Below are 24,794 nucleotides of genomic sequence, written 5' to 3'. Positions count from 1 at the left end.
TATTAAACGCCTATTAAACTTGTAGAACCCGCTAAACCTTGAAAACGGCTGGAACAACTGGGTCTATGTTGGTCTGTTAATATTAGGGAAATTACAGAAAAAGTTGTAGAAAAATCTCAATACAAAGTACTAAAAATACAAAAATAATTGTCCAGAAATCGAACCTAAGACCTCGTGTTCAATAAGAAATCTGGGGGCACGGTAGTGCCCCCGCCAAGACGAGCCAAGCGAAGCGCAAGCGCAAGGGCACTACCTACCTTTTCTCGAAGCGCTTCGTCGTATTTTTGAACCTTCATAACTTGAGTTTGGGTTATACCAGATAAACAAAATTTTCAGGATATAATGTCAGTGGTAGACTTAATAAACCTCTAAAGTTTCAATTGCATAGCTCTTATACTTTAGATTTTATTGATATCTAAAATACCCCGATTTCGTCACTCACTCACTCACTGATGATCAACAAAATTCTTAAGGTACTTCCTGAAGTCCTAGAAAACTGAAATTTGGTATGTAAGCTAGTATTAGTACCCAAACAACAAAAAAATCCTAAAACTTGGAACTTTTACCCCCCAACCCCTTAAACTAGGGGGTGAAAGTTTGTTCGAGACTTCCGCAACTTTTGACACTAGAGGTCTGAATGCGGCCGCGGAGGGGTAAAAATCTGAAATAGGGAAACTTAATCTGGGGGCACGGTAGTGCCCCCGCCAAGACGAGCCAAGCGAAGCGCAAGCGCAAGGGCACAATAGTCGAATATAATCGTCTAAGATCCAAGTATCACCCTGAACTATCGCATATTGTAAATAGTAAGCCAACGAAAAATAAAGGCAAAGATAGAGAATGGGCTATAAAAAAAGGCATCTCAGATGCACAAGAAATATACCCCAAAAAAAGAAAGAAAAAATGAGCGACAAAAAAATACTTGTATTTGTCGCTCATTTTATCTTTCTATCATAAGCAACCTACAAAAAGAAATGAAATCCCACAAAAACATTTCATGTTAAATGTTGCCAAGACGAGACCATATAGCTCGCACTGTCAAAAAGTAATCAGATCCAGTGTAGAGCCAAGTTTCTAACCCTACATGCCCAGACCTAAATCGATAAGCCCTAATTTCACACTCAAGTTACGGGGAAATTCTACAGCCATAGCTCGTACTGCGTAGTTCGTAACGCGTAGCAGAGTTTTTACGCTATAATCTCGTAGGCGTGCAAACCTTGGACGTAACTGGCGAGTCGGCCGCACGGACTTTTTGCTATTCGTCATATGGGCTTGAGCTTAAAAATCTAGGTATTCAATCTTCTAAACTCTTTCCGTGCGGCCAACTCGCCAGTTACGTCCAAGGTTTGCACGCCTACGAGATTATAGCGTAAAAACTCTGCTACGCGCTACGAACTACGCAGTACGAGCTATGGCTGTAGAATTTCCCCGTAACTTGAGTGTGAAATTAGGGCTTATCGATTTAGGTCTGGGCATGTAGGGTTAGAAACTTGGCTCTACACTGGATCTGATTACTTTTTGACAGTGCGAGCTATATGGTCTCGTCTTGGCAACATTTAACATGAAATGTTTTTGTGGGATAAACACTTCAGCAACGAAACTACGAAGCAGTAAAGAAAACAAAGGCTCTATGGAAATAAACCTCAATTTAGAAGCACCAGTTCCTTTGTGATTTTTAACATTAAGCGAAAATTCAGGCGTCCATTTGTTATTATCAGTTTCCTGGCTCCCGGCACAGAGGGCGCTACATTACGGCACTCCTGTGGTTTCCTAACTACCATCTCTAAGAATCGAGTGATTTACGCCCTCCGAACTTTTGCTGCTCACCACTAAAACAGTTACCTATATTAAGATTTGTAGGAATAACTCACAAGTTCAAATTTTTGTAATATTTTTTTTATGGAATAAGCCGGTAAACGAGCTGACGGAACACCGTATGGTAAGCAATCGCCGCCGCCCATGGGCACCTGAAACACCAGAGGCGTTATAAGTGCGTTGCCGGCCTTTTGGGGGTTAGGAATTTAGGGGTTGTTGGGGAATCGGGGATTGGAAAGGGGGTAATTGGGCCTCCGGTAACCTTACTCACACAACGAAACACAACGCAAGTTGTTTCACGTCGGTTTTCTGTGAGGCCGTGGTATCACTCCGATCGAGCCGGCCTATTCGTGCCGAAGCATGGCTCTCCCACACTTAGATATTTACATTTACGAAATCTTTATTCTGTGCGACTGTACACGTGTAAATTCGTTAATTAAAATAAAACTTCCACGTAGTGTTTGCTTGACGTACAAACATGACGGAAAGTTACAAAGTCGGATACTGTTTTTGAGAAATAATAAATGAGAATTCCGTAAGCTTTAGATTCTTTGTTAATTAAATTATTTAAATGACTTGACTCTCTCAAAGTGCACGCTACTAAATTATTTTGTGGAATTAAGTCCGCTGAAGCCTTTCTGGCCCTCAGTGACGCCTTCAAGAGACGTCTAGTAGTCGGAGTAATTAGGGCGATAAGGATTTCTTCTGTTCAGAGACCTAAATACCTAAATATACCGAGCACAAAGTACACAATAGTCCTTTAAATTAACACAAAAAATATAGTTTATGTTTTTATTTGACTGCCTTGTGGTCGAGTGGTCGCAAGTGCGAGTGCCGGACAAGGGGTCTCGGGTTCGATTCTCGGGTCGGATAAAGTATTACTGGGTTTTTTTCGATTTTTCTACAATTTCGACATTGTATAGCGGCATTACGTGTCGTAATATGCATTTCTGTCTACCCCTTACGGTATAAAAGGCGTGACGTTGCTGTTTTTATTTGATAAGTTATCCGTTTTTTTATTATGCTAAGATTTTTATTTCATACAATAGTCCGGTCCGAGCGTTAGAGCTACGAGCTACGGAAACTTTGCCTCGAAATATATTTAAAAAGAGCCTGTTATTAAAAATGTAAAATGATATTTTCTTGTTGACGGGGTGTAAAGGAAAAGCGGTCGTTATCAAAAAAGGTCGAGCTAGTAGGCACGTTGGTAATTTAGAACAGGTAAAATTTATGGAAACAACATTTTTATTGTTGGATGATGCCCATGAATAACCCACGTGACTATTCTGAGACGTAAGACGTGGCCAGTCTGATGGACCTTCAAAGTAAATTTCATTTTATCGACCTTCAATTAAAGTCCAAAGTCATTAAGAATATTCTTTTTGAAAGTCTTTGAAATATCGTGATGACGGCATCCAACTTAGCCTTTAATTATTCTGTCTACAACATGTATTGTAATCTCTGTATCCCTTGAGCTTCCCTCAGAACCTCCTAGATTTCATTAAATCTATTTTTTGTGAAATCTTAAATTCTCCGAATTCCGTTCGAGCAGGCGTCTTAAAGGAATGCTCATTTTTCGTCCGTGAATTTCCTGGAATCCGTGAAACGAAACTTAATACGAGTCCATTGTAGACCCAGCCTTAAACAGGTAGGGTGAAGGCTTATCCTTAAATTGTCTAATGTTCTGTAGTAAAGGAATTTATTACGAGATTCGACTTGAGGATGGATTTCAATTTTCATTGCAAGAAATAATAAGTTACATACACATTGTAGACCCAAACGGCGGTTGGTATAAGTATTTTTTTCCTATCATTAGAACTTAAAATGGGATATTTACCATGTTTATTTGTTTTTGCGAGTTGCGGTAAATATCCTGTTTTAAGTTCTAATGATAGTACTAGTGACATGACATGTCAGATTAAAAACTTTTTTTTGCGTTCATAAGTCTGCATTTGGTAATCAACTAGAACGGCGAAGCAAATATGTGGCCGAAGATGGAGCACAGACTTATAAAGTACCTACATATTCACTCCGACTGAAGTTTATTTACTTTCTGCGCACATAATAAAATTATTGTAAGCATTACCCTGTTTCGTGTATTATTCCTGAAAACAATAATTTGAAAGAAACAAAAGTATGTTTTCAAGTCGGCAGGTAGATCCTTTGTACTATAATATTATAATATATGGATACAAGCGAAAATATTTACAAGATCTTGTTTAATCTTTGCTTCGAATTTACTTTCTTTAATTCTTTTACGAAAACATTGGAATCGTAATAAGTTGCCTGGAGATACGAGTTGGTACTACAAGATACATGTTACACGCGTAGGTTCACTGCAATCCAATTATTCCGACGGCCTTAAGCAAAGTATTTAAATGTAACAGTCCCGTATTAAACAAATGTTATGATAGGAAAAATGGTTGCCGAACCACTCAGTCCGTCAGTAACCTGAGTATTTAGTAATTTTCTATCTAGGTTTTAATTTTCACAAAGTAAATGTATCCATTCTTTTTTATGAAAAGATTTGATGAGTCAGTGGTGATAATAGCGGCCGCTGATTGTGCAGGCGAGATGAGTTTATAACATTTAAACAAAATCCGTAATCGATATTTTGTATAGACTATAGTGCCATTATGCGGCACATTGTATTTTAGTATTCATAAACGGCCGGCGGTTGAGAGAAGAGGTACACAAAGCTGGTATTTATTTTGTAACAACATTATGCTTTTAAACCTTTTAATATTTGCATTGTGGTTATAATATCGTCATATTTAAGGGGAAATTATCATAATACGTGTTTTGTTGGTAAAGTAGGTATGTACCTACTCGTTACAGATATTGTTATTACAAAACACATAATCATTACACGTAAAATACTTTGTCTATTTAGTGGTTTGTTGCTGAGCGAAATTGGTCTTTATTGAATTTAACATTTTGTATGTAAAATGTTATTTCAATCTATGAGTACATTCGAGATAAAAGCTTCTATGTTTAGGTATAGTTTAGAGTAAAAAGAAAAAGTGAAATGGTGTCCTCTTTGAGATGTCCATCAACAGCGAACCCTGTTAGCCGGACATGAGAGCGGAGGTAGATGTCAAAACGAAAATTGTTTTTGAAGGTCCTGTCTGACTCGGAAGCCTTGTGACAGGTCAATGTATCTTATAAACTCAATTTTGCTAGTATAATTGAGTTCTGGAAAAAAATATAAAGTGAAATAATTAGTATTTTATCGTTGGCTACGCGTTGCTACGTATTGCTACGCAAAGCTACGAAAAGCTACGATTGACTACGAATGCATCCCAATTATAAGACTTAACATGAAAAATACAAGTTAATTGTATTAAAATTAATATATCGTTCATATGTAAATAGGTAATTAAACAGGTTTAACGTCCGGAACACATTATGAAACCGCGAGACCGCAAACAGAATTTTATACAATTTAGACAAATGTAAAGTATTTTTTTAATCTTCTTGCACTCTTATCTTTGAAATCAGAATAAATCAGGAAGAGTGTCTGACAAATAGTTTCTATCTACATTCGGACGTTCCAAACACGAAGCTCGACCATTACTTTTGACCTACAAATCTAGTGTTCAAGTATTCCACTCAGATTTGAGGATACCTGGAGAGCACTTTCGGGATAAACTAAAACGTGTTTAAAATTCAACTCGTGCTCCCCAAGTAATCAAAGTTACTAAGAATATAATGAACCTGTTATATTTGTTACTTTTTACATAAATATTTTATGCTCTTATAATCCTTTTGTCACATAAATATAAAGTCGATTTTTGTATATTCTAAGAAGATTTTTACGAATATACTGCATATTGTCGAGCCGTATCTAGAAAGCATTTACTCGTAAATTTTCAAAGATCCGATACAGCTTTTCCAGAGCATAAAGTATTACAGTGTCTTTGATAGTGCGGATCGTTGGAGCCAATAACATTATAATAGAGCTTCTTTTAAAATATTTTATTTACAATATATGTATTTGACACCGTGAATCTGCATGGTAAAATTGTTTGGTTTCTGTGTGTACTCAATGGTTTTTCAGAATAAAACCCACATGATAACAAGTCTGGCAATGGGGATGATGACGTGGTTTGATAATTAAAAATCTAATTAGTCCGTCAGGTAATGAAAAAATATAAGACACGTATTTTATTATCTTGTCATATAAGATAACAATACTTAAATAAAACGAATTAAAATCTAGGTGTGGGGGTGAATCATTTCTACGTATAAAATATGCCTAGAAGTGACCGCACTCATCTGTGTCTATTATTTTAAAATAATCTACAAGACGGACTTTAATGTAAAAAATTCGTCATCTACCCTATTTCCGAAGGATTCAGTCAGAGAAAGGCTTGTGAGCTGTGAAGCTCCTGCATTTGCTGATTTTTCATTATTTCGGCACTTCAATAGAAAATAACAGCATTGTTTAAAATTAAAAAAAATCAATGAATGTAGCATATCACTGTTGGTTCATTTTTAAAGCATTCTAATAATTATAATTCTATTTATTTTTATATTTTATTTCCAGAAAAAGGACTTAATGGTTAAGTCTAACGTTGTTTTAATAGCTACCGCTATAAATAGGCATGTGTTTGTAATTAATTCGAGGGGTTGGCTTCAATGACAGGGATAATACGTGACCATCATCAGAATGTGTGACACCGTGACACACTTCAATAAGGATTATGACAATAAGGCATTAGCGTGTACACGTGTTTGTTTTTCTTGGAACTCTTGTGTTGGCCTTGTAGTGTGGTGATCAGGAATGTTCAATGGTTTGAACATAAAATATATTGCTGGTATAATGATGATGATAATATTTACTTTCTACTAGTATTAGGGGTTTATTTATGAATGTATGTTTAATACTCCTTCACGCAAAAAAAATAGGAAAGAATTCGATGAAACTTTTCAATAAGTAATACTCGCATAGGTGGAATGCATTAAGTTTTACTCATTTTTACAACCCGTTTTCTCCCAAAGACACCGCGACCCATAGTCTGAGTTTGCTTATACCTATATAGGGAACATATATTATATAAAAAAGATAAACTTTTAATTTAAAGAAGGTCTGGGAGTCGCGAGCCCTCGCTCTATAACCTATACACCTTTTCGGCAGCACTTCACAAACAAATCAATGGGATATTTACAACTACTGGTAATCCTTAACCCACATTGTCACCCCAAATCATACGGGTCGATCAATTTCCCATAAGTTTAACCGCGAACAATGGGGCACTAAAAACTATTTGTTTACCTTTTTAACCCACAAACACCCGAGGTGAAGGGAGCAAAAGATTAACTGCAGTGTTAAAGTAAACTCCGTTCCTTCACGGTCCAAATGGCCACTTAAAGTACTGATAAAGATCTCGCAGCCTGCATCCATTCTCAATTACTTTTTATTATTTCTCACTCACACAATAGCCAGACAATCAAAGGAATGCTATTGTGCTAAACTAAACTGTTTACTTTCAATTGAACTTTTTTAATTAGTCTTTTAACTTAAAATTAATGGTGTAATGTTTTCTGAATGAAACTTGAGAGATTAAAGGTTTGATTGCTCCCAAGTGGGATTTGATTAGGAAAGGTTTAAGTCGTTTTAGGCAAGTTCTTGCATTTTTTAGAGATCTTTTTATTCTCTAAGGAGAGGGACTGAGGGAACTTGGGATTTCTTCGTAAAATACTTTTTGGTCATTCTAGGAATTCGATTTAAAAACACATTATACATCCTTTCACCTGTAAAAAATGCTTAGGTATACAAAAGAGGTTTTACTTTCATTATTTCTTTTGAACCTGGAATTTGAGACAGATTGTTTAAATAAGCTTTTGTCTACTTAAATGAAGTTAAATTTTGAAATCACATCATCAAACCCAATATCGGAAATCCTGCTAGAGATTTTTATACGAATGACTGAACACAAATCACTAGTTTTCTGCAACCATTGCTCCGTACGTTATTGGTAATATAGACTTTGAGAATGAAGCTCAAATACATTTTTAACAGTTAAGAAATAAGTTGCGTTGAGTGTATTATTTAACATTTTTATGTTGAATATACTATTTTAACAACGATAAGTAACTTAATTTAAGAATAAATAATTATTAAGAAAATTATTAAAATGTATAAAGTTAGCTATAATAAATGAGTTATAGCATATACTTAGTCATAGACAGTGTTTTTCTTATTGTTTTAGGTCGAAAGTACAAACGCACAATACGTATAATAATATGTATACTAAACTTTAACCTAACTACGTATCACTATGCACGTTCACGATTGTCCAAACTTTTCAGTTATAATAGAAATGGATGGGTAACAGTTACACGTAGAGTGAACTCACGAAAACAAGTATAGTTGTGGTTGCAGCGGAAGGCTCCGGCGCTCTCTATAGCGGAATTGTGACGTCAGAGTCAGTCTACTTCGTCCACAGAACGACGAACGTTTGCGGCCCCGACACACGCATCCGGGACCACGAATCTAGGGCACAACTTACAACAAATATTGTGAAAAAAGACACCAGAAGCCTTAGTCTAGTTGGCTATCTATTACTAACAATACAATAGATTTTTAGTTTTAATTCCGCTTATACAAAAAAAAAATAACATGCTGTATGCAGCACCGTGCTCCCGCCCGCAATTAAATGTTCATGCAGCAGAGGTGCAACATAAAAACACACACATAACATGTAATATATTTCGGTCCTCCACGGAGCATCCTCAGGAGGTGTTGACTCGGCGGCTCCCGCAGCTCGAAGGCTATCTATTAGTAAACGCTATAGAAACAAAACATGTATGTAACCACTTTGTGCAAATAAATCCTATAAATATTTACAGTTGGTCTCTGTCACCAAGTTACTAGATACTCGACTAGTTTCAAGTTGTGATCGGGGCTCATATTCATGAGCCGCGTACGCGTTGACATACGTTGTGTAACTGTTCTATACCTATTATTAAGTACCGGTACATACAAACAATCTTTCTACATTATTAGTCTCCGTAACGTTGACGGATTAATTAATATTAAGGCTGACTGACACTCAACTAGAACATGATACAACATGGCGGACGCAACTGCGGTTGATAGCCAATCACAGCACGATGGACTATTTACAAAATTTCATTCTACTGTTACCATTTACCAGTAATTTGTTATTGAGGTTTTATTTCCATTTTATCACGAAATATTTTCATTTCAACATTCAGAGCAAGAATCAAATGTCGCTGTTGCCATTATTTTTATGACTAGGTTGAATATAGGATAGGTTCGTTGTAAAAAAAGATAATGAATAATGTCTCACGCTCACGTAGATACCCTAAATTCAATAGGTCGAAGGAAATGGAAAATTGTGTCAGTGAATTCCTCGTCAGGCCAGTGAGTTCTGGCAACAAGCCGTCCTCGCCGCCACTACTTATTTCACGATTTTGGAACACGTTTTTGCGTCACATGCGACGAACGCTTCTGTTGTAAGTCGTAGATATTAAGGTCGTGGGTTCCTTGTTCTATTGTGTTTTTTGCTTCACTTACAGATTTCAGTTATATTTATCCAAACCTAATACCTGTCTGAAAAATAATGCCAGTTATTCAATTAAGAGTTTGCTTAAAAAGAAATGACAATTATCTTACAAAGACAGTACCTATTTATTGCTTTCAATAATCTTTATCAGTTTATCTTTCTAAACACCAATGTTTGTCTTAAAGATTAACAAAGATAAAGATATGGCCCATATAATAAATAGTCTATTAATATTAATTGAACAACAAATTGGAATAATATGAATAAGTTTCCGAGTAGCGTGGAGCGGTGTCGGCCGCAACTGTTGGCGCGTCATTATTTAGTCGTCTCGTGTAACGCGTCACCTACATCTGTGACTTACTAAAGTAGCGCTCACAAGAACTGATCGCTTCTGTTACGTTACGTTCGTAAAATTTTATCACTCTTTTATCCCTTTCAAAGTACGAAGCCCAAGTGGTGCTAATGCACCTTAACTTTGTGTAACCACGAGTGACAGGAATGCGATAGTACGGCGACTTATGATAGCTTGCACATTACCCACAACATATATACTTAATGAAGGTGCTATCTATGTACATACCTGTCAAGAATTCTGTTTGCAAAAGTACAATGGCCTCTACATTTCTTCCAAAGACTTTTATACGCCATTTTTTACAAATCATATTACAAAGTGATGAATAAATTATGAGAAAAAGTTTAGTAGATCTGCTACGGCTACAACTTTATAATTTGGTCATTAAATAGCAATCCATTGCGATTAATTTCATCCTAATTGGCTGCTACCGAAAGAAATAATTATTCAAGTTCTATGATTTGATATTTAGAGCTTTTTATTAAAGCGTATTTTACAGAAGTAAGTATCTGCGCGAATCAAAATTAACGAGTTTAAAATAAAATTTTAATGGTACTTCGTTAAAATTTTATTTTGCCCACTTTCAGTTATCATAGCAGTACAGCTGCAATTAACTTCAGATATATTATAACGTTCGTGCCGGTTTCCGAAATCGTGTATAATTAATCATTTAATTCCGACAGCCACAGAATTAACATATACTTCAAATTACCAATTCTCTGATAACGGGATCGGGGATACGTACTTGAGTTTGTTTGGCAGATAAAGTTAAATAGGAGGAAAGTTTGAATAGCCAAAGATTTGATCGGAAGAGGGAAAGTCGAGTAAAAACAGGATACAGATTAATTGGACTAGTAAGACAGTAGCAGGTTCATCCTTTTAGCCAGAGGATTGATTAGACGCCGTCGGCACGGTAATTAATTAGACGCATCCGGTTCTATTCCACTTTTTGTCTCGCAGGGTTTGATTAAATTTTTCACTTCGCAGCCAATAAGTTGGATGGAGCTATTAATTTACTGACACCTCATTAGCCATGGAAATTAGGCAGACGAGTTAAATTAAGTAGCGTAATCGCTCTTCTTGAAACTGAGCCTAGCCGTCTACCGGTCTGTGAAAATGTTTGGCATTTTTTACATGTTGCGACGGAACGCATGTTATAGAGGTCTTTTAATCAGTTAATTGATCATAATAGGATGTTGTTTTATTGTATAAGCTGGTAAACGAGCAGACGGATCACCTGATTGTAAGCAATTGCCGCCGCCCATCGACACTAAAAACTCCAGAGGCGCTACCAATGCGTTGCCGGCTTTTTAATGGTTAGGAATTCAAGAATTGTTGGGATATCGAGGATTGAGAATGGGGTAATTGGGCTTCCGGTTGTATCCAATGTTGATAACTTTTTCACATATAGCCAGATATTAATATAATTTTCAATTAATTGAATACTCATTCATGTCGCCAACATTGATTAAACATTCTTATTAACTGCATATCACTTATTCCGGACCTAGTAGAGCCATTTTCCTGCAAATATATATAGCAATGAATCTTCTTTTCACGTCTTCGGTTATCGCCCATCAGGTCATCATTATGACGTCACACGGGTGACTGTGCGATGATCCCATGTAGCTGTAGCTTATCTTCTAATGGTGATTGATATATTGACTTCTGCGTGATCAATGACAGTTATGTGTCATGATTTTGTTTTAGTGGTGTCTTAATACTGTATTAATTACTAATTTTCGATTTAGATGCTATTTCTTCCTCGTCAAAATATTGGCATACTGCCGTACAAAGAGATATTTAATGGTTACTTAAACTATTCCTTAGAAATGATTTTGTTCCGAAACTAATTGTCTAGTACTGGGTTAAGTGACCATTAAATGACTCTGAATACGGTGGATAGTTCTAATAGTATAAAACTTACTGCACACTCCTGACGTGATGACTAGGATCAATATAACTGACGTTCAATTTTAAAAAAACACTTACTTGAAAAAAAAAGTAAAACAATCACAAACCATAAAAATGTCGGCAATCGCCACCAATCGCCATCAGTCACCCAATTTGGACAGATAGGGAGTTCCTTATTATTTTTTGTTTGACAAAAGATCCCTTTTGTCGACGACTTTTGTTCTTGAACTAAGAGTAGAATAGATAAGACCATCGGAAACCTTTTAATATTCCAAGTTAAAATGTTCACTTTGTTATAGGAAGTTTTGACCTAATTACGGACGTGGAGTAAAGTTTTATTCGTAATTTTTGGTTTTAACCACATAGTTCCCAATCTCGCGGAATCTCTTCAAAAATGAGACTTAGAAGATATTCCAAGGAACTCTTCAAAAATCAACATAATGAGCTCTGCGTTTGAATTTAATAGATGTATACTCACTTAGGGCATTGAAAAAATTGTTTAAAAACGGACTTAAACTAAAGAAATATTATAATCTTTCCGAACTTAAGATGAAAACTAACTTAAAACTAAAGAAAGCTACGAATTACGAATTTATAACATTTAAAAAAGAAATTATATTACAACATATCCTCTATGCTATAATAACCAAGCTTAAACTAAATAATTTAAAAGAAACGACTTAAATCTAATCTATCTAATTAATTAATAAATTAGACTTACAATTTTATTAAAAAAATTATTTACCATTTTTCTATTCTAAATATTCTGCGACAGTGTAAAAGCACTTCTGTATTAGATATTCTTTTAGTTTTCTGTTAAATGTATTGAATTTGGGTTCTTCTTTAATTTGTTCTGGTAATTTATTAAATATAGCTTTTGCCCGCGACTTCGTTCGCGTGGAATAGTGACTTCCGGCAAATTTTTGGTTTTAACCACATAGTTCCCGATCTCGCGGGATCTCTTCAAAAATGAGATGTGGAAGATATTCCAGGGAACTCTTCAAAAATCAACATAATGAGTCTCTTTACTTTAAAGAGTGAATAATTTAATAGATGTATACTCACTTAGGGCATTGAAAAAATAGTTTAAAAACGGACTTAAACTAACTTAAAACTAAAGAAAACTACGAATTACGAATTTATAACAATTAAAAAAGAAACGACTTAAATCTAATCTAATTAAAAAAAAATTAGACTTACAATTTTATTAAACAAACTAACTACAGTAACTACTAATAATCGATATCAAACTAAACCTACTTTAAATAATTTAACCAGGAAAACCCAACAAATAAACTTTTTAATAGACAAATACAACGAAACCAATTTAGAATATACGAAACAGCAGGACCACTGCAGACAAATAATCATACGACTTATAGCACACTATTTCCACAACAGTACCGAAGCGCTCGGCCGATACCCAACAAATACTAATAATAAAAACGATAGAAAACAAATAAAAATCCATCCTATGTCCTTTCTAAGGTTCTAAACTATATCTGTAACAAATTTCAACCAAATCCGTCAAATAGTTGCGGAGATTAATGGTATAAGCATAGAATGTTCGACGTGATTCTTTAATTTGACATAACTTTTTTATTTATGAACCGATTGACATGAAACAAACACTAAATGTAAATTTAAGCATCCCACAATATATTCGTGAAAACCGCATCCAACTCGGATCAGCCGTTTCTGAGATTAGCGCGCACAGACGAACAGACAAACAGACAAACAGACAAATAGACAAACAGACAAACAGACAAAAAAAAAGTTAATTACATTTTTGGGTTCGACATCGACATAACAATAACCCCTGCTATTTTTTTTATTTTTATTTTCAATGTACAGACAGCACTTTTCTACGATTTTATTATATGTATAGATTTTAGGTCGAGCAGACATTTATTATTGTGCTTCTACTGTATAGAGTGCTAAATTATGCTTTTATTATAGATAAATGTATACTTTACTAGACAATGGTATAATTTGCTTTTGTTTGCTGAAAATTGATTACTGAAATGATAAGTCTATGTTTGTTATGTTCCTGGAATTGTGAACTGTCTGGCAGGTTACCGGGGCTCCGGGTGTCTGCCTATCTGGTTTCGGTTTTTAGTCAGTAAGTGTCTTTCACTCTCTGTTGCCTCACCCAAGGCGAAAGAAGTCATTGGATGATTTTCCAAGTAAAAAAAAAAACGTTTGTTTAAATTCGATTGGAAACACATATCGTAAACTGCATTTAGATATTGTTATGTATTGTTGTGTAGTCACAGAATTATCTACTCATAATAGGAATCTTGGAAACGATAACAGTAATAAATGCTACCTATAGAATTCTTTGAAACAAAAACTTGACTAATAAACACCAGTTTTACACACGATAAATTGCAGAACTACTATACCACTTTCATTTTAGCTAAAAACTCAATATTGGTTAGACACTACATACCCAGTAGTAAATACGGAACTGAGATAGGTCACGTCACTACGTTCGTTCAATCAATGCGAATTCAAAACTTTGATGGCACTACGAGTTCCAGCGTCGCGCGTCCAACTTCGGGTTATGGAGATAGGAGATGCCACTATTGAGAGACTGAGAGACTGTGAGACTAGAGCTAGAGACTCATATGGTGAGTTTACTTAGTCTAAAGTGAAAGGAATCGATTGGAAAATGTTCATCTCACTTTTTTATTGGTTTTTGTGTGAGCAGGTATTTACTTTTGTTCTTTTTTTATCCGACTGTACGAAGGGTTTTTTGACATAATAGTGTATGTAGTCATTCAACACGTTAACTGCCACGTAGTTAACCGGTGACCCAGAGGTTACAGAAAACTGATAAAGGCAAATCCTCATCTAATTCTTTAGCGGCAGGCAAAGCCTTTAGTCAGATTATTTAAAAGTAAGGTTGTATGTAAAGTGTGAGACATGATACCAAGGGTGGTTGTTAGTCAGTAAAAATCTGATAGTTTCTCCATCTTTCCTAGGCGAAGAGACTCTAGAAAGTTTTTGGTAGACTTGATTGCTAAATCACGCTAATCTATGTACATTGTTTTTGTATAATTGATATAGGAATATCGATGATGTAAGCTGATAAACATAGCTTATTTAAATGGAAATAAATAGCAGGCGTCTGTACTAACACTTCGTGGAATATCATAATAATATTACGTTGTATAGGTTGTTTTTGTTATTCATAATATTATCTTTAGATCAAAACAACTTTTGTATTATACGAATTATATCTACTGACGTAGTACAATAATATTTGTATGTATAAGAAGCAGTTTAGTTTTGCCCTCTCGACGAAAATTGGGGCTCAATTTTGAATCGTTTTCGTTTGTGTTTGAAACTTGTAAAGTTGTATAACTTCTCAGGTGTGTACCCTATAAGTATTGACATAGTCTGCTGAAAAGTTACTACGACTAGTTGTATTAGTTTTGTTCATCGAAAATATGTAATAAGTTACGAAACACTTATTTGTAAATGGTGGAAAAAATTTGTATTTTATTTTTTACTGTATTTGTGAAAGATGGAAGGTTACTATATTGTATTTTATTTTGAAACAATTAATACACCAAAATATTTTGATAATGTTTTATTTTTATTCATATTCAAATCTTATTTTCCTACTTACATAATACAATTCATTAATGAACTAATTTACAATATTATTTTAAATGTTAGCCTAAACATTATACTTAATAGTTAGTATACATATATTTATTTCAATAACATTTTGTCATGTACAATATTTTTAATAAATAAATAAAACATAGGCAGCTTATATCATTAACATAACTATATACATTGTACATTCACTATAATACATATAAATCCTATAAACCTAATGAGTTCTAGAAAATGTTTTACTCATTTCAATATTAATTAACCTAGTAAGTAATGTGAATTATTTACTAAAATGAGAATTTTACATTTAATCTCGACCTAATAGTAATAACATAAAGATTCTTACTGGCAAGTGACCAGTATTAGTGAACAGTGATAGTTGATAGTCTATCTAGTACACTAGAAGAGGATTTTTTGTGCTGCCTGTGCCATCTCCTTCACTTTTGCTCTATGTATCTTGCCGGAGGGCGTGACGGGTAATGAATCTACGAAGAAAAACCCGCCGTTCAGTCGCTTCCCTTCCATGTTCTCTGAAACAATAAGTTAGCAATTGAGTAAGAAGAAAATTGTTTAGTCGTGTGGCTAGCTAAGTAATAAATTTGGGACGTGTGTAGTCTCGTGAACGGCAATAGATTGTGCCACCTGCGACGCTGCATGCGAACTACTGCCACTGCGGCCGACGGAGATACATTGAGCTTGGTCATGCATTCACAACGATGATTGACACACAAAGCTCCGTTTAGACTACCATTATAATAAATTACTTTGTCCAACCACTCGAGATACAATTTTGATGGCAGATTTAGTAATTATTTCCTTGTTATTTGATTTCGTCTTTATGATTTTCGAATTTGATATTTCGTAGAAAGAGGTAAATTAATTACGGCCAAAGAGAATTTGTAAATATTATCTTCAATAGCAAGCCTCAAGGGGATAAAATAAGTTTGCTCGCTTTCACATCCATCATCAGTTGATACCATCAATTTATATATCTAATGTACATTTTATTATACAATTTTTATATTTAGACTTTAAGTGGCTTTCATGTTTCGAAGATGTTTTGAATTTTAACAGATTGTAGATTGAATAGGTGATGTTTTAATCTGAGGGTTTTATCGGCAATTCATTAAAACGAACAAGTGAAGTATCAATAAAAGCAATTAATGAATTGTTTGCTGCTTTGTATCAATCAAGTAATTTGTAAAGGAAAATATACCTTATATTTCCTACAGGAGAAAACAGAAATTCATTGTTTTAATAGTTATTAATAACGTTAATTGTTTTCTGCTTATTGCAGATACCAAAATGAATGGTATTTCGGATAAAAAACAGACGGGTCAGAGTTCTCTCTTTACCAACAAATAACATGATTATATTTCATAGGTAATATGCAACTTGCATGCATTTTCTTTATTAACGAATTGCGTTGGTACAAAGAAAATGATGCAAAACGAGGAGATTTCATATTTTCGCCTCAATTTTGCTGTTGCAAACGAAAATTTCTGTATTCACGGCTATACGTTATTTCACAAATGAATTTTATTACTGCGCAATGTACGGACCAACTGTTACACAAGTAATTATGGAGCGAGATATGAGTTTTCTTGAATTTTCATCAAAAGTACACACAGATTAAAGATGATTGTCTCAATAAATTATATGAATCGTGACTAAGAAAAACAAAAAGTACATTTAGGATTTATGATTTAACTAGCATATGCAACCGTTTTGTCCGCGTTCCCGTGAATTAAAGAGTGGTCTATGTGTTATTCAGACCGTTCTACCTCTGTTCCGATTAGATCCTTTCAGCCATTTTGACTTTGCTGCTACATTAGCAGCAGCAGCAGAGTAGCAGCACGACAATCGCCGCGTCGTGTCTCGCGGAATGTTGCTTATGAATATGAACCTCTAGCACGGCTTGAAACTAGTCGAGTACTTCCTCGTAAAACAATTACGTGAGTAAGCCGATAACATAATAATTAATTTAGTATGTCCCACGAAAGTTATAATAAAATTATAGATACGACATGTTCAAGACCTTGAAAGACTTCATAGTGTATTACTTTTTCTGAGTATCCACTAGAGACGGTCATTAGATGATTAGAAGACATTTCATATATAGGACATTTTAGCAATTAGTTTTATGAAACCACACACCTATCCATTTATCGTTGGCACTTAAGATAGATATGATTAGTCAATTTGTTAAAGCTATCTATATAATATCCAATTAATCTATGTCAATATCATATTAATAACATCAAATATAGGTTTACGATTATCATAAAAATCATATCGCATGTTTTCATTAGTACTATTCGATGTAAACAAATACCTCATGGAAAAATATTTGGTTCAAGTTGATTATTAATTAGTTTATCTGATAAGAGTAGATATTCTAATGACGTTGTTGTGTTTGGGACCTTCGGTAATTTTTAGTAACTTTAAGTATCTACGCTGCTTCGTTTTGTACTTTCATTTTATTAATTTTTTTGAGGGGAAAAGCATTCTATTATCTACTTCTCCCGTCCGAGTGAGGCGAGAGGGAGTGTCTTACTGACTAAAAAGATTGTTCGCAGCTCCGTACTAAATGTGTCTTAGAAATAATAGATTAGGTTATGAGGAATACTCACTTCTCAATAACTCGGCGACTTCTTGTGTATCAACTTTGTCACCATTTCTTCTCTGTAGGGCAAATACGGGCAGTTCGGTGCAATCAAGTTGTGGTAGGCTGACCGCACAGGCATCTACTATGGATGGGTGACGCTTGACAATCTCCTCCATTTGTAATGGGGAAAGCTGTTGACAAAACAATTCATTGTTAGCATTTCAAATCAACCATTTGCATCTTTATTACTGTCTCCATTATCTATTTGGAGATTAGATCGGTGCTTTATTCGTAACAATAGAGTAACTCTTGCATCTTTATCTACCCACTCATTCCAGAAATATATTTTCATATCAAATGGAATTACACTCATAAGAACATTAGTAATACTTGGCCATGCAAAATTAATTTGTCTGCAAGAATGAATACGGCTTGAACCGTTTGATAATAACATAACCAGCTCTGAGTGGCTGAGTTCACAGCTTCAAAAATGAATAGAATTGTTCATGCGAGAGCATCTTTTTTAAAATGAATCCATTATAATTTTTTAATATCAATTAACAAAAGAAAATGTACAATGAATTCTATTTGTGTAAGGTGGAGCGATGTTGTCATAGCAACGTCGAAATGCAGACGGCTGGCAAGGATTTGGAAGATATTTTTCTTGTGAAATAAGACTTAGTTTTCTCTTGTCGCATATCAACCGACTCGAGACACTGCTCCACTGGAATGAATCAGAGCGTGAGAGAAATAAGTCTAGCTAAGTTTACGCTGACTGAGTTTTCGCCTTGCATTATTTTAAAAGGTTTTAACTCAACAATATTTCCGAGAAAACTAAGAATGTGATTGGGCAAATTGATTGCATCGCTGTGTTTACGCATCATTGAGATATTTAATTTCAAAGCGCACTTTATTCACTGAAATTAGTTTCTACTATGAAGAAACCTCACGTTCTGATTAGAAAAAGTAATTAAATGGGGGCTAATTAAAAAAGTAAAAAAAAAATAGTTACCAGAAAACCGTAGTGCTTAATTAAAAGTCTCTTGCGCTCCACAAAGTAGTAATAATCTTGGTCGTCCTTGTAGAACATGTCTCCAGTTTTGAACCATCCGTCGTCAGTCAACATGGTCTTAGTCTCCTCAGCATTGTTTAGATAGCCCTGGAAATTGAGCCACTTTAAATAAACGTTCCTTTGATACAAGATTTTCATTGAATATTTTCTGAGAGAATTCTTTGTGTCCTAAGTAATCTTAACGGCTCTATATGGTATTCACAATAATGTGTTTTCGATAATATTCATTTGAGGTTCAAAAGAAAAACGGTTCTTCATAGAAATGCACTGATAACTTAAGAATTTCAATAGCATATTTCGTTTAATATTTTCCGAAGGGATTTTCGTATTTTGAGCACTAAACTAGGCACTAAAGAAGCGTGTTTTGGTATATTTTATTGAGTAACTTTGTCGAGACCGAAGCAGTATTATAGCGTCAGTAAATTATGAATGTATATTCATCCTTGGGGCATTATCATCCGCAGCCCACGGCTTAACTAACGGTTTACCTTTTTGGGGATTGAGTTTCTGAGAATCTTTCTCATACGTTTTGCGTTAAGTACAAACTGAATACTATTTTTGGGTAACAAATTATCAAGTTTTTTGTAAACCACAGGATAAGGGTCCCCCAAAGCTCCATAACTTACGATAATGTGTACATTAATATATTCTAGTTTTATGCGAATTTAGATTTATTTATATCAGAATATTTGTTGTTGGTATCGAAAATCTTATATGTTCAGGCTATGCAACGTATTGTAAGTCTAATATGACCAATTCTCTCATTCATAGTATATGTTGTTTTTACCTTGAAGAAGGCGTTGCCCTTAATCCACAGTTCACCGGTCTTGTATGATCCTTCCAAAGTTTTTGCATTGTCATCCACGAGCTAAAAAACAACCATGATTATTAAAATTGCTTAATTTCTTCTTTTATAACCTGTTTTTCAGTATTTTATCATCGAAATAAGCATATTTGTGAGAATATGTAAACATTCCATTAACAACTATAAATAATTTCGGTAATTCTCTGAATTTCGAAGTTCTGATAACTAAAACTGCCAAATTGTTTGTCCAATCAAATTTCCCGATATTAGTTTACATAGTTTAGGCATAGAAAATGTGTATGAATATTCAAATAGAGGAATACATACCTTGAACTCATACTGTGACTGAGGCTTGCCGGTCGATCCGAATGGAGTGTCGTCGTTGTAGTCAAAGGTAGGTACCAACAACTCCGTCATTCCATAAACCAGGTACATGAAAGCATCGCATACTTTCTGCAAATAAATAAGTCTTATTTTATAAAACAGTTCATTCGTTAGTAATGCCAAAGTCAATCTGGCCTAATTTTCCCAAATTTCTCAAAGTTAGCAGGGCAAACAACATGTTATCATTACATTTTGATCCACCAAAACAATTACAGTTCTAAAATTCCATTTACAGTATTTACACAATCCCCCTCTTCTAGGAAAAATGTTTTCGTTACCACAAGTTAAACACGTTCTAACTTCGTAGAGACAAGTCAACTAGATATTTCTTTTCGAAAAATATAAGGCTGGGGGAGGGAATACTAAATTAAGATAATAAGAATTGTTGAAGTGCCTAGAAATCATTAGTTAAGTATTTGCAAAATTCTCAGTAAAGGATGTTTGAAATACATTTCCCTACTAATACTAATGGCTACTTTCCACCATAACAAGAATAGTATTTTCTTTTGTAATAGCCATTATATATATTATTGATCTCTATATATCATAATTTTACGATATTACTTACTTTAAATCTGTCCAATAATGGTTTCTCGATAGCACTGCCCGCAATAACAATGTATTTGAAACACGATAAGTCACAATTTTTTTCGGCGACATTCAGAAAATGACCTAATAAATATGGCGTAAACGCTGTCGTGACGGGCTGAAATATTATCAGAATATGTTTTAGTATCAGTAGGCAGAAATCACAGTAGCAACACATTATCAGGTGAGTTATATATAACACCTGGTGCTTATCGGTTATTGTATTATCATTATAATTACCCTGTATTTGTTGATAATTTGGACGAGTTTCATCGGGGATAATGGTTCGGAGGCCTGAATCCTGGTGGAGCCCTTCAGTGGGCCCGAAATGAAGTAGAGTAGGGATGACATCCATTGTAATGTGGCCATAGCCAGAATACTTTCCACTTTCTCTGGGAAGGGTTCCCTGTAAAGAAATTTAATCTACTTAACATTTTTTTCTGCGAATGATCTGTTTTACTCGGTCTCTTTTTAGTTACTGCAATTTTAGTGTGAATAATGTAAAGTTTTTAAATCACATTTGTAAAGTTCTTGAATATTTAAATGAGAATATAAATGATAAATGTTCGATTTGCTGAAGCTGTGCGGTGAGTCCCAAACATTTAGTTTTGGACAGAACTTCAACTAATACCATTAATTTATTATTTACCGATATGCGATGTTTCGAACTAACTAAACTTGCAATAAGTTTCAGAGCATGTTCGGTGTAACAAAGTTCCGAGGGCATCTACTTGTAATTAATTGATTAGTAATATGAATTGATTTATGAGGATATAACGTATGATAGGCCTCAAAATTATAATAAGCTATAAGTGACTACAAACCCACATATTGTGTACAGGTTTTGTACCTACATTTATATCAATCATACGAAACGAATTTGTAAATGTTATCATAAAAAACCCTACGGCAAACGAGGTGACATCATTTTATAATATCATTTAAATCGTTACAACATTGTGAATTATGATTGTTTGGCAAATTAATGATTCAATCGCTAAAACAGGCGACCGTTATAATCCGGCGCGCCCAAACTAATCGGCCAGTCAAATGACTAAGCCGAGGATTTTGATTTTAATTTATTATTTATTGCTTCAGCATATCAGTGCTACTTTTTGTTAATGCCTTTCTTTTACAAAGATAGTATATGACACATTACTTATATCTTTAAGATTAAATATGAAAGTAGGTAACCTTCCAATGTTTTTGACCTCTGTTGTTAGTGTACTATGGTTATACCGTATTTCTTGCAAATTTCTGTCGTAACTTACCACCAACTGATGATTCCATGGAGTAGAGTGTCAAATGGTATGATGGCGACTTTCGGTAAGCCAGTGGTGCCGCTAGTCAACATCAACCAGGCAGCAATCTTGGAATGGTCGAAAGTGGCAGGCCTGTAAACATCGGAAACATTCAAGGAAAATTCGAATACGAAAATTTACTACATGATAACTACACAATTTTTAAACCTTCAGCCATCTTATCAATTACTACGAAATGATTCATATGTATTACTAATCAGATTCATGAATGGTTATTTCATTTACATTTCTGTACATTTTAATCGTAAGTTGATAATTTAGTAGATAGAGCTGTGTTTCGTCAGCATTATCTTAATTGATCTTTTCCAAAAGAGCCTCGTACTTAATATTGTTTCTAGACGGTTCTTTATATACCTGTAGTCAACTTCAGTGCCGTTGTGCTCCTGAACGAAAGCCTCTAGATCAGTTTTTTTGTCATCAAATACGACGATGAAGCCCTCAAGGTTGTTGACCTTGAACGCTTCTCGGACCTTTTCTTCGCAAGACTTCAGACAGAACACGATTTTGGGGAAGATGTATGGGAATAATCTCACTAGGTCATCTGAAAACAACAAGAACATTTTAATTAGATTATAAGGAAAAGTTAAACAAGCCGATTATTAATTTTTGTCTTTTTATCACAGATTATTTGTTTAAGCTGCTTACTTTTGCCAATACTGGGGTCGATGGCACACATGGGATATCCTCCGAAGTGGCAGGCAAAGTATGGGATGCAGAGGTCCATGTGGTTGTTGCCCATGACAATTGCAGGGTCTCCAGGCTTCAGGCCAGCATTCACCATAGCACTGGCGAGGCGGCTTGAGCGCTGGGCCACAGATCTATTCGTTTCCTCTTGTCCAGTAGTGAAATCAATCTGGAAAAAAAGTATGATATTTAAAAATTGCCCGAGAGTATTAGAGATTAGGATTGTAAAAGAGGTTGATATCATAGCCTTTGACAACCATGTTAATATTATTGTCAGTTATTTTTATATAGCTCACTGAAAGTCGGTCAAATTGGTATAGGTATAGTAATTTCTTAAAGTACTAGTTGTTGTTTACAATAAATTATGCGAATTAAGAAAGACTTTGCGAAAATAAAACGTAATTAAGAACATGCAATATAAGTATTACGTTAGACACTACAAAATAATTAGGTTAGAAGCAATTAACTTTTCTAGATCGTGACTCAGAAAAAATCTCAATTTCGAGATTAAGGTCTCGGCTGATTAATTTCGTACTAAGCTACTTTCAGAATATATTAACAGTTGTTTTTGTAGTCTGAATATAAGTAAAATTGTTTTTATGCCTATCCATATCAATGTCAATAAAAACCATAATGGTTTTTTTAATGTTTATTAAGATAAATTTTCTTTTACTTTAAAAATGTTGTACATAAAAATTTAACCTTTAAAATTCTCAGAACAAACTTTAAAATTAAATCATATTTATAAAGCAGAAGAATACATTGGATCACCCAGATATGTATTTTTGTAACATTGTTACATAGAGTGTTACAAAAATAGGTTAGAATCGATAGAGGGTGGTTTATTTAGCAGCAACTAGAACTATCTTTTCTAGTACTAGGTTGTATAAATGAACAAATAGTTCTCATACTACGTGAGTCCCGGTACTGTGAACTATGTATGTGAACACGTATTCCTTACTGAGTTATTTCAGTTTTACCGCAGTTTGCTTTTGCCTTATTAGTTTTCTTTTAAATTTTTTATCTAACACTTGTAACTATTACTTTCGTGATTTCTCATCTATATTTATTGTAGAAGTTCCTTTTTGGTAAGCCTGTGATAAATCTTTAGGTATTCTGGTAGCGGCTTACAAGTTTGCTAAAGGCTTTTTGGTATTGAAATTCACAGTAAACTTGTATAAATTGTTGAAAAGTGCGTGTGTGGGAAGATTCTTTATGTCTTCTTAGTAAAACTGCTATATGCAATATCGGTTCATCAAAGTGGATGGTGAATTCCAGGAGTAGTGTCATGAAAACTGATCATGTTAGATGAAAAAGATATTCCCAGAACGTTTTTTTTAATAGGTCACCAGCCTATCAATTACCCTTTTCGTTGAATTTACTCTTTGCATAGCAAATTGTTTACATTTTCACTAGAATCTGATTAATGTCTAAATTGCTCTCATGTTACTTTAATAAATAATAATTTAAGATAATGTACGTAATTGGTAACAGATACTTTGAGTGTTTAATAATTTAAAATCTCTCCACGTTTTCACTTGAAACTAATGCACGCCAAGCATCATGCCTTTTATTCCTTGCAGGGGTAAAACGACCACGACGTGTATATGTTAAATGTGCACCTTTAACCCGTCGTATGCCGAAACATGGATCCACGCGAGACACAATGTATTTTCTATTGTTGTCTTATATACCGGCGCATACAAGGGGTTAATGGCTACACAGAATTATAATAAAAAGTTCCTTACCTGGCTGATCATGTCCGGGTCCAGTAACATGGACTCCAGAGCGATGTGGCCAATGTGCACCTCCTTCTCATCGATGTTGTAACGCGCAGCAGCACTCTTCTTGAGGCGGGCCACACGGTTGGTGATTCTAGTCTTAGCGAGAGCGTCGGCAGTCATTTTGTCTAATATTAATATCTTTTATCACAATAAGTAAATACACGAATTAATTATTTGTATTGGATACAAATATTGAAGAGTAGTATCGGGTAGTAGCCCCTTTTTTACTAATAAATTATTATCAGTGCCAAAGCGTTTATATATGTTTCACCCATTATTTTTATCTGGACAGTGATTGCGTTAC

General features: G+C 34.6%; 1 protein-coding gene across 1 annotated transcript; it reads right to left on the bottom strand.

The window, feature by feature from the left end:
• Positions 1-15,196: 15,196 nt before the first annotated feature.
• On the bottom strand, positions 15,197-24,728 carry LOC118261735 (luciferin 4-monooxygenase-like). Its single transcript, XM_035572684.2, has 11 exons — positions 24,455-24,728; positions 22,668-22,875; positions 22,377-22,563; positions 21,972-22,094; positions 20,941-21,106; positions 20,681-20,818; positions 20,056-20,181; positions 19,711-19,791; positions 18,864-19,010; positions 17,877-18,042; positions 15,197-15,773 (listed from the first exon to the last, which is right to left on the bottom strand). The coding sequence occupies exons 1-11, from the start codon at positions 24,608-24,610 to the stop codon at positions 15,643-15,645; spliced, it is 1,629 nt and encodes a 542-aa protein (XP_035428577.1). The 5' UTR covers positions 24,611-24,728; the 3' UTR covers positions 15,197-15,642.
• Positions 24,729-24,794: the final 66 nt, after the last annotated feature.

The sequence above is a fragment of the Spodoptera frugiperda genome, chromosome 20, assembly GCF_023101765.2.
Source record: "Spodoptera frugiperda isolate SF20-4 chromosome 20, AGI-APGP_CSIRO_Sfru_2.0, whole genome shotgun sequence".
NCBI lineage: Eukaryota > Metazoa > Arthropoda > Insecta > Lepidoptera > Noctuidae > Spodoptera > Spodoptera frugiperda.
The sequence above is the reverse complement of the archived record's forward strand: the minus strand, read 5'-3'. Positions and strand labels throughout refer to the sequence as shown.

Excerpts from the sequence above, each read along its gene's own strand:
- LOC118261735 (XM_035572684.2), bottom strand. The coding sequence starts at position 24,610 with ATGACTGCCGACGCTCTCGCTAAGACTAGAATCACCAACCGTGTGGCC. Across the intron at positions 22,095-22,376 it reads GGCACTGAAGTTGACTACAG|GCCTGCCACTTTCGACCATT; the intron begins GTATATAAAGAA and ends CGATGTTTACAG. Across the intron at positions 15,774-17,876 it reads AGTCGCCGAGTTATTGAGAA|AGAACATGGAAGGGAAGCGA; the intron begins GTGAGTATTCCT and ends TTATTGTTTCAG.